The sequence below is a fragment of the Calliphora vicina genome, chromosome 3 (genome assembly GCF_958450345.1).
Source record: "Calliphora vicina chromosome 3, idCalVici1.1, whole genome shotgun sequence".
NCBI lineage: Eukaryota > Metazoa > Arthropoda > Insecta > Diptera > Calliphoridae > Calliphora > Calliphora vicina.
The window spans coordinates 71,488,754-71,500,160 of NC_088782.1; the positions used below are offsets into that span (position 1 = coordinate 71,488,754).

Consider the following 11,407-nt stretch of genomic DNA (forward strand, 5'->3'; position numbering starts at 1 on the left):
AAGAGATATTTTCATAATTTTTTCACGATTTAATTCCCTATTATACTCTTAATAAATCCCAATGAGATGATCAAAAAATTCTGAAATTTGTTTAACAAAATTTTTAAAAATTTGAAAATGGAGTTTTGAAACTGCCGTTAAAAAAATTAAATTTTTTTGTTCATACCTAAGAATAGGTTAACGGTATCCTACGAAGACAAAAACTCATATACAAGTAAATATGGACATATTTTAAGTAAAAATGAGCTTTTATTTTAATATTTCTCAAAATATGTTAATTTTGTTCCTACATTTCTTGTTCTAGTGGCCTGATACACGTTAATGGCCTGGCGAATTTTCAATAACTTTAACATTTTTTGACCAATTTCTATTTTTTATGTCTCATTAGAACGACAATTACGTACACATTTCGATTCTTTTAAATTAAATTACAAAAGTAATTTTTTAATGGCCAAATTTTTACAAAAACTGAAAAAATGCATTTTTTCCCCTTGTAAATGCATCTCAAAACTTCAGAGGGCTTGCGGCACGTATTAACCCCAACCGATTTAAATAAAATTTTTTCAGGATGATTTTTTTACTAATGTTCACCAAACTGGGGGGTGAGAATGGCCAAAATCCAACTTTCGTTTATTAAGGGCCACCCTAATGTCCATATGTCTGTCTGTTGAAATCAACTTTCCGAAGCCCCCAAATAACTTACATACACGATTCATACATCAATATCTCCAGAATTCTTACGGCTCGATCTAATGATAGATATTTCAAAGACCTTTGCAATGATGTATAAAGACCATAGTAAGTTGGACCTATAATGGGTCAAAATCGGAAAAAAAATTTCACCAAAAGTTTTTTTTTCGCTAAATATTAAAAAACAAAAAAATTTTATATTTAAAAATTAAAAAAAACAATTGTTGGCATTGTATTTGCGACTTTTTTGCGTTGTTTGCCAACTTTTGAACTTCCAGGGTGTGGAGTTTCTGGACGTCGCGTTCTTGGCACACTGCCTGGACGTCAGACGAACGTTTTTTGAGTATGATCAATATCAATTGAAGAAGCTGCTTCTGCTTCGGATCATCGCATCGAGTCTTTCGACTTCCACGTATTTTTTTGATTTTCGGTTGTAACGTGGTACCTATGCTTCTTGCAATTCGGGATTTGTTCTTGCAAATGGCTCAATGGCTTGTTGAGTTCGTTGGCAAAGTTCAATTCGAAACAATAAATCGTAACCAGGTTCCCCTTTCTTGATTCGCTCGCTTTCATTTTGGAAAGATAAATATACCTTTTTATTTCCTCAGATCGTTTGAGATTCATTGTATTTTGAATAGGGGCGAATGTATTTTTACCCCAGTAACTCTCCAATTTTGGACAGGTAAACCGACATGTACAACAAAATTCCGAAAACTCAAAATATCTAAATTCGCTAATGACTTCGTCAATAATCGTTTAATCAAGAAAAGGAGCTTGATCTGTGATCACTCATATTTCTAAACCAAAATCAATTTTTAATATAAAAACTCAAAATATCTAAATTCGCTAATAACTTGGCCAATAAGCGTTTAATCGATCTTTTTTTTTTTTTTAATTTAAAAACTCAAAATATCTAAATTTGCTAACTTGTTCAATCAACTCCAGGGCACACTAAGAAAGGTGACTGCGATGAAACAGCTGATTATTTTTTTTATTCAGTTTGAATTGTCAATTCACTTGTGGTTGTTGTGGCGAAAAATACAACAAACCCAAAAGCAAAAACAACAACAGACAACTTTGACAGTTCACCTACTTTTTAACAAAAACAAAGTACCTGTTGTTTTTGTATTGTTGTAGTGATGCAGTCACCTTTCTAAGTGTGCCCTGAATCAACTCCTTCTTTCTCCTTCCTCTCTCGCTTGCTCTGTCGTCGCCTCTGGCTGCTGCTGCCTGTAGCACACGCAGCTCGTCGCTCGTTGCTTTCCCTTAAAACTGTGTTCGTGGTTTTATTTATGGGAACTTTAAAAAAAAGAATTAGGGAATTATTTCCACAAATTTCGTTCGTTTTGTCATCACTAAAAAAGTGCTGCCAAATTTAGGTTGCACAAACAGAGTTGTTATTTTTCGTACTCGCTATAGAATTAGTACTAAACTTGCAACTCTATTTTTAGTACATTAATTTACAACACTGCGTCGAATGTCATTTTATTTTCAAGCCGTCTTCTTTTGTTGAAGAAATTGCAAATTTGTGAAAAATTGTATTTAATTTATTAGTTTTTAACACATATAATATTTAATAAATGTCTGTGCAACAGTAAAAAGAACGAGTCAAAATTCATATAGTTTAAAAAGCGTATGAAATAAATTAAAAGCCGTGAACTTTACACAGCATGGCGCCCGCACCACAGCCACTTGAACAGGGGCTGGCCGGCTATTTGCCACAAGGCCAGGAAGGCAGCCCTCGGATGAATACAATTTCTTTGGCGGTGCTAATAGATTTTATCATACAAAGAACTTATCATGATCTATCAGTGTTGGCTGAATTGTAAGTTTTAAAGGCAACTCAATAAATGAGATTGATTTCATAAGTTTGTGAACAAATTTTTTCAGGCTGCCCCGTAAATCCGATATGGAACGAAAAATTGAGATTTACAATTTCTCGGCTAGAACACGTCAATTGTTCATACGTTTGATTGCTTTGGTAAAATGGGCGAATTCTGTATCCAAGGTGGACAAATCAGCGGTTAGTTTGATAAATTACCATTTTTAAAGAAAGTGTAATCTAATTTTTTTTTGGTTTTTAGAATATTATGAGCTTCTTGGATAAACAAAATATGCTGTTTGTGGAAACTGCCGATATGCTGGCTCGCATGTCTCGGGAAACATTGGTGCGAGCACGTTTACCCAATTTTCACATACCTGCTGCCGTGGAAGTATTAACGACTGGCACTTATAATCGTTTGCCTACTTGCATAAGAGAACGCATTGTGCCACCAGATCCAATCACGCCTCAAGAGAAAAAACAAACACTGTTGAGATTAAATCAAGTCATACAACATCGTTTGGTTACTGGAAAACTTATGCCCCAAATGAGAGAATTTAAAGTAGGATATATAAGAAGTTAAAACAATAGTGCTATTGAATATTAACAAATCGTTTATTATAGATTCGTAATGGCCGTGTTACTTTTGAAATTAAGCACGAATTTAATGTGTCTTTAACAGTTATGGGAGATAGTCCCAATGTTCCGTGGCGCTTATTGGACATCGATGTATTAGTTGAGGATAAAGAAACTGGAGGTGTGTATATTACAGTCCACTGAAATTTATGTAAATTTTGAAAATGTGTTTACTTTTTTCAGATGGCAAAGCCTTGGTTCATCCTCTGCAAGTAAATTATATTCACCAACTGATTCAGGCACGTTTAGTTGAAAATCCCAATGCCTTGAGTGAAGTTTATAACTGCCTACACTATTTTTGTCAATCTTTGCAACTTGAGGTTTTATATACACAAACTTTACGTCTCAGCTATGAGCGTTTAGATGACAATATACAGGTTGAAGAGTATATACCTGGCATCAAAGTATCAGTATCCTATTGGCGTGAATTGACAAGTAAAGATCCCAAATCAGAGTTGGGTTACCGCTTGACTGTACAATCAGATCCCAATGAAATTGGCCGACCACTGGCAGTAATACACGTGCCTTCATTGGGAGCTAAGGAGTCTGCAGAAGTTGCGGATCGTGCGGTACGCTCAGACCACCTTTCAATGGAACGATTAATAGTGCACACAGTTTACATAAGATCTGTGTCTAGATTATCGGATTTGAAATTGGAGTTCCAAGCTTTTCTCAAAGATGTTGATTGTGAGTGTAAATTTCTTGCAAATGCATTTCTCTTAAGCTAAATTTTAATTAACTATGATATATATTTTTGCATACATTTCTAGTTAAATTAGAAGGTACTCCGGCAATTTTGACTGTGCCTGTTTTGACACCCTGCTTGAGGGCAGAACAAATTCATATTACCATTGATACTCATACGGGCATGTTGCGTTGTCATGTTCCCAAACATTTGGACTGTCCCATTATACCAGAAATGCAAACTTCTCTCAACAATGATCGCACCAAATTACCACAAATTATGTCTGAGCTGAGATACTGGATTACACATCGTCGTTGTGAGAAAACTTTACAACATTTGCCAGCAACAGCTACAGAAGGTTTACCCTTCTTAACAGTGCCCGATAATCCTTTGTTACAGGCGGGTAGACATAAAATTTTTGTTAAACTACACCGCCATCCAAGTGTGATATTGGTAAATATTTTCGTAATTAGTTATAATAAAGATTTATGAACAAACAAAAAATGTATTTCAGGTTGTTCAACTAAAAGAAAAATCAAATATGCCCAATGAAATGGAGTATACTTTTCATTTGGGATTTGTGGCCTATCAAACAAATGAGACAGATCCCCTACCTGAAGAATCATCTCAGCAATTGGTACCTGTACAAGCCCCACCTAATTTGCAACCCGGCAGTACACCAAATGCTGAAGTACCTAAAGTTTATACTAAACTTTTAAAACTTATAGAATTTGATACATTTGTAGCAACTCATGGCCCGGGAACAGATGTTGATGGTAAGTTTTTTTTCGTGGAATACAACTCACAGACCTTTTGTCAGTACATCGAATGGAATACTTAGGGCTCATGCTCTAAAAAAAAATATTGGTAATTGTTTGAAATATGTTATCAACAAATGTAATATGTATTATATAGTAACATGTTATACACTTTCTTTGTGGTAATCTGAAAAAAAATTTCGGACAAAGTTCGAAGAATCTCGTAATTACAGATCTCAAAATATTTATAAATAACTATTTAGTTTGTATGGGAGGTGATTCACCCCAGTTCCGATCCCTACCATTTTTGGTTGAACTTTAGCAATTATAAGAAATTGATTCTTATGAAGATTGAAGACTTTCACAATTCTAGTACTCCAGATTTACGACTTTCACAATGATAATTCACCAGATATACCGCCATAACTATTTACATTGTATGGGAGATGCCTCGCCCACTTAAAGTTTCAAAATAAAATGTAACCTATTTGTCCTTCCAAATACAAAGGAATATACTGACCGATCAAGAGGACCGCTCCAGTCGTTTAACCTCCTATAAGGTCATAAATATGGATAAATACAAACTTCCTAATTTTATCCGTTTTCACCCCCTTGAAAGAAAACTATTGAAAATATACATTCTAAATTCATAGTTGTGTGACTATAGTGAGCTAAATTAAAAATATTTTTCTTTCAAAAGAAATATTCAATGTTTTAAAACTAAAGGTACCTATTTTTTCCATTTTCCCTTTATTATCCCTTTACGGTTTAAGTTTTAAAAAAAGCCCGTTGATGTTACCAAATAAGAATCTATCTACATTCCAAATTTCAATTAAATCGTTTCAGCCATTTAGTCTCGATAGTTTAAGAACTAAAGGTACCAATTTAACTTTTTAAACCTTTCTGGTCCAAGTATTCGAATTCGAATACTCAAGGAGCACTATAAGGAAGAAAATTATATAACAATAAAAAAAAACATTTTATTAAAATGCTCTAAAATTAAGAAAACAATATTTCATTTAAATCAAACTAAGTATTACAATTGTATTTAATATATAGTCCCCATTTACACTGTAAGTTTTTTCGGGCATAAGATTTTATTATTCTTCTTTAAACTTGCATTCGCGTTTACACACAAAGATTTTTATTGCAGACAATTTGCACATTAATGTGCATGTTTGTGTGTATGTAGGTATTACGAACGAAAACACAAAACGAATTGCAAGTACATCAGAGTGTGTACCCCTTTCTATTCCTCTTGCCTCTCTTGCCAATAAAGTAAATCTGCATGTGTAAACGGCTACATACTCAAGGAATATTATATCAAATGACAATCTCAGAAGTGGACCTGTTTAAACATTTCCTTTGCGATTTTTTTGTATATACAAAACGAACATATCACAAGAATAGATAAGAAGCTTGATTCCCCATAAATATTTTGGGTTTATGCTGATGTTTTTTCGAGTATCACTTACACAAATAACCTCTAAATTTAACTATTTTAACTTTGTTTTTTTTTTCAGATACTCCACCACACAAAAGGAAATTGGGTAACGAACATGGGGCGCCTTCCGCCAAACAGGCCAAAACCATTTACCCTGCCTATTTTATACCAGAACTGGCTCACGTTGTTGCCATGTGTGATGAAAAGATACCATTCTTGAATTTGGCACAAGCACTAACGAAATACAACATACCGCACAGTGGTCTACAAGTTGAATCAAATGCTACCTCGCTAGTTTTGAAAATTCTAACACTACCCATGCCCGGTCAAAGCCATGGAGAAGAACATAAAGTAATTTATAAAAATTTTTGGTTATATTGATTTAACTAATATTTATTTAACTAACTTATTGTTATAATTAGCACCAAGCCAACATTTTAAATATGCCCGCAATCGAGCCACATATTTGGAAAGATTTAATAAAACGTCTACTCTCCATATCAATACGTTCGCAAATGAACAAAAACAATCAGATCCGTGTTTGGGTTGTTGAGTTTGTTTTCTTTAGCACTCCCCTGCAGAGTACACATCCCAAGGAACAGGGCAATCGCAGAACAGTTTATCTGACCTATGAACAAATTAATCATGATTTCTCCAAGACCGTGGAAGATCTCTTGAAAGACTGGTCCAAAATTGTTTATCTTTATACATTGGTTTATAATTTCTCGGAACATATGAAAAATAGTAAGTTTTAGGCTTAATTTTGAACTTGAACTTGAATTTATAGATATTTATTATTTCTTTTTCTATATTTTTAGAACGTTTGAACATTTCCGATACCATCACCATAAATTCTTACAATTATATCAATCTGTTGCTGGGCTATGGACCCAAAAAGGAAGTAATTTGCAATATTTTTTGGTCAGCTCAGTCGCGTGGTTTTCGTTTAATCTTCATGGGTGGCATAACGGCTGTTAATGCGCATTCGATGATGAAAGATCAATTGGCTACACATTTGAATAGTCAGCACAGCTTGGCCCAAATGGTCTATATCTTGCATGAGACATATTATCCTTTATCTTCGATAGCTAAATTGCCCATCATACCACATTTGGGTATACCGGTGAGATTTTTGAAACAAAATTCAAAAAATATTGTTTGCTTTTACTAACAATTCTTCTTTTCCTGTTGTATAGCGCCCTCAAGTACCGGTGTTATCGTTTTGTATTTTACCACAATCTCCATGTTTGATACGTTTGGCCTATCAGGCCATGTTTTGTTTGGAAATACGTTTTCGAGCTGGCCGTTTAGTGTCAATAAGAGATGGCGCTTATAGTCGTTTTGATAGGAATCTCATAGAAGATTTCACCCCCATCCAAGGATTAAAGGTGGGTTTTATTAACCTACTATATGTAAATACATCTTTACGAATGATACCTTTTCATATTTAGGGTTTTCTTTCAAAATACGTTGATGAAAATGCGGTTTATCGAGGACGTTCCCAAAGTGATGATGATAATCCTCCTTCGCCTTTGGGTATGGAGGACAATTTTGGGGGTCCTAGTAGTGTAACAGGTGCTGGCACTGGGGGATCTTCGCCATTCCTTAGTGCGGGCATGAGAGGACCACAATCTCCACGCGACAGTGGTTTAAGATTCCCTGCACCTCATACGCCGCCTTTAAGCTCCAATCCTCACACACCAGCAAGTCCTCATCCATCGGCAGGTGGCGGCTCCTCTACTAGTGGGGGAAATTCACAAAATCATCCCAACTATAACTTAACTTCGCCACCGGGACCTCATATGCCGCATCCATCACCTGGTGGTCTTATGCCTTCCTCACCCCTAAATCCGCAACCAAGTCCTCACATGGTACACAGCCCTGGACCGAATACGTTGTACATGCAAGGACATCAGGATTCACCGTTTGCTGCCATGTCCCCGGCTAATTCCAATTGGCCAGGTTCTCCCAGCATGCCAAGACCTTCACCACGACCGGGACAAAGTCCTGATCACAAATCTAGCCAATCTGGTAATACGGCATCTAATGCCACCAACAACAGCAATGTAAACGCACAAGGTATGAACCGCATGCCTCAGGCCAATAGATCTTGGGCCGGAGCTGTACCTACTGTACTGACACACGAGAAACTCGATCTGCTGTGTCGTCCCAGTCCACATCCCAACAAAGAAATTGGTGTTACTCCAGACATTAGTCCGCTTGAACGTTTCCTTGGCTGTGTTTACATCAGACGCCAACTACAGCGACATGTACAAAATGATGAAACCCTGACGGTGTTAAATTCCAATGAACCGGGAGTAGTACCCTTCAAGGTGGACAATTTGCAATGCCAAGTGATTTTAAATCAAGTTCACATGCAATCGTTACATTTGAAAATCACACAATTGCCGCCACCACCCACACCCGATGGCAAACAACCTTTTCAACTTAGTCCAGACGACTTAATAGTATTGGAACAGTTCTTCGATACCAGAGTGGCAGCGCCACCCTACCGGCCCAATTCTCTGCAGGGTTTCTGCAAAGTGTTGAGCTGTGCCCCTCAAGTGCTTAAAGATTTTATACAAATTATGCGCCTGGAAATGAAACCGGATCTGGGAGGTGACCAACTAAAATGGACAGTACAGTTCTGCATGCGTGTACCTCCATCGGCGGCTCCCATTATACCCATTGGCAGTCCAGGTGTATTGATAGTACGATTGAAAATATTATTCTTTGTGAGTACATGGAAACAGCATTGTAATTTTCATATAAAATTAATTCAATTTTTCTTTATATTTTGTTTAGTTACAAATTACTCGCATACCATATAACGGCAAAGAATGGAAAGATAGTCCTTCTTTGGTTTTACCCATGGTGTATGATCTTAGTTCCAATTTAACACAGTTGGCCGAGAAACGTGAACAAGTACAATCGCCCGCAGCTTTAGCAGCCAGCACATTACTTAGACGTTTTTCTGAATATGGTGTACAACATGGCCAGTGTTCCCTGTTCCCCGCTGTAAGAGATTTACTGACAAATCTTCAACTTCCAAATGATGTACCGCCACCAAATCAGGTAAAGATTATGTTAAATCATTGAATGAAGGTTAGGTTAAACAGGCTGTCATATCAAATAATGTCACACCTGTGTCCTTTAACATCGGTCCCGTTGTAATTCGGTAATCCCAATTCGGTTGGGATTACCGAATTAGTAATCCATTCGACCGTAATGAATCCTTAACCAAACCATTCAGAGGCGCGAAGGAAGACATTTAACCTTCTGACGTCCATCTTCGACAGATTATTCATGTCGTATATAAAAAACAACCTGACATATCGAATCTCAGATCATATAGATCCGGACAGTAACAGAGAATATGCTCAATCACCTCCCATTCATCATTATGACAACTTCTAGAGAAGTCGCGAAACTGATGATTTAATCTTCTGGCGTGCAATACAAACAAGCAGTGACCACCTCTACTGGATTCTGCGGTATCCTGCTTCCGCGGAATTGATGGTATATCTATGAATGTCGTTCAAAGCTGCCATATACGATCAAATGGATCCTGTACATACCTCTGTATGCTCTCATCGTATATACGTAGGTCCTGTCTGTCATGCCTCGTAGAAGAATCAAACTGTGCCATGTCGAAATTTGGACGACTCCATCGGTGACATCCCAAAAGGAACAATTGCGTCAACATGTTGTATTCCTTTACCGGTAGAAACTGAAAATTGTATTTGAAGACAGCAGCATGTGACGCTTTGATATTTCTCCATTACTTATCACTCAACGAATGTGACCACATTGGTGCAACAAAGATGACCACTCACCGTCGTGTAGGTAGCTAGCTAGGTATATTTACCGAATCTCCAAGTGTTGCCGGCTAGTTGTTCCTATTTCTCAGTTTGTGCGTGCTGAGGATGTAAAAAGGCTATCAATAGTGACACCCAAGATTTCCCGGGAATTCCCTGTAATATTTGTATGTGTAAATTTTCGGGAAATGTTTGTCGGACATTTTTTTTATAAGTTTTCTTCTAAAAGTTACTATATTCAGATTCGTTTCCATGGCCAAATTTGTTGATAATTGAATTATTCTATTATATCCATAGATTTTTTCGGTTCTAAGAACAGATATTTAGTTGGCAAAGAAGCATTACGGTTGAAATAACCTAATTTTTTTCACACAACTCAAGTTACAGTAGAAAAAATCGGTTATTAAGAATGAATCAAATTTAAAGTTTATGTTCTTATGTTCTAACATTACAACTTTTAGGGATATTCATATTTACAGAAAATAATAATAATAGTGGTTTAAATTGGTTTATCTACAATCTGATTTTCTCTTTCGAAACTAACTACTCATGTTCTATAGATTTAACAAATTCGAAATTCTTATGTTTATTAATTAACAAAAAATGTATTGATTGTATACTGATTAAAACTACGAGTGTGACAATACCGATCAAATGACACTATTAAAAGAGAATTTATTTGAAAAAAAATTCCGGGAAATTAGAAACCCTAGTTACAACATACCTCAAACAGATAACGCTATCCAGTTTTCATTACAAATCGATATCTTCTTATATATAAATAGGCCACACGTTTTTTTGTGGTACACTTTTAAGTATGTTATTGTCCACCAATATTGATGAAACATTTATGGTTTAAAAGGTTATTTTCTCTAGATTTGCAGTAAAAATTCTTTCCATAAAAGTGGTAAATAGCGTTTTAAATTTGCTTGAAAAACAACAACAACAACAACATGTTTATGCACATCTAAATACACGTGTATTTGTACACAAAAGTGAAAAATATTTTTGCGTATACTCAAAAGTAACTGTATAATTTCGTTATTAGTAGTCGAATTTTGACCACCAGGCGATCCTTGTATTATTAAAAGCACTGAGATTACCGTAGTTTTAGATTTGTTTTAATTCTAACTAAGACAATTTATTAGATTTCATCTTTGATAAAAATACACAATAAATCACATCTCATCTCATTTTTTATAATATTTTGTGAAACATTTAACTAACAAATTTAATTATTTTGGTTTATTTTAGGCTATTGGACCTCCAGTAGGCCCCATGGTTGGTTCCAGCCCGAATCCCATCATGCATTCACCGATGCAACAAATGGGTGGACCAGTGGGTCCACCACAAGTTGGTCCAGGTTATGCTCAAATGCCACAAAATCCTGGTCCGCAGTGATGAAGGCGGAAACGCCGCTCGGCAGCCAATCTTAATATTTGATGATGCAGCACAGGCGGCTGAAAAAAGGCAATTCTTTGTTTGAACCGTTTATAGTTTTAGAAATTTTTTATTATATTTATTTTTTTTTTAATTTCAAGTAATATGGTTTGG

General features: G+C 35.9%; 1 protein-coding gene across 1 annotated transcript; it reads left to right on the forward strand.

Moving 5' to 3' along the window:
• The first annotated feature begins 2,231 nt into the window (after positions 1–2,231).
• MED14 (mediator complex subunit 14) lies at positions 2,232–11,404 on the forward strand. The gene is made up of 14 exons (XM_065505608.1): positions 2,232–2,515; positions 2,581–2,713; positions 2,775–3,074; positions 3,137–3,269; positions 3,332–3,835; positions 3,919–4,286; positions 4,348–4,609; positions 6,115–6,386; positions 6,458–6,779; positions 6,854–7,158; positions 7,232–7,423; positions 7,487–8,770; positions 8,841–9,110; positions 11,108–11,404. The coding sequence occupies exons 1-14, from the start codon at positions 2,361–2,363 to the stop codon at positions 11,252–11,254; spliced, it is 4,647 nt and encodes a 1,548-aa protein (XP_065361680.1). The 5' UTR covers positions 2,232–2,360; the 3' UTR covers positions 11,255–11,404.
• Positions 11,405–11,407: the final 3 nt, after the last annotated feature.

Excerpts from the sequence above, each read along its gene's own strand:
- MED14 (XM_065505608.1), top strand. The coding sequence starts at position 2,361 with ATGGCGCCCGCACCACAGCCACTTGAACAGGGGCTGGCCGGCTATTTG. Across the intron at positions 2,516-2,580 it reads CTATCAGTGTTGGCTGAATT|GCTGCCCCGTAAATCCGATA; the intron begins GTAAGTTTTAAA and ends AAATTTTTTCAG. Across the intron at positions 3,270-3,331 it reads TGAGGATAAAGAAACTGGAG|ATGGCAAAGCCTTGGTTCAT; the intron begins GTGTGTATATTA and ends TACTTTTTTCAG.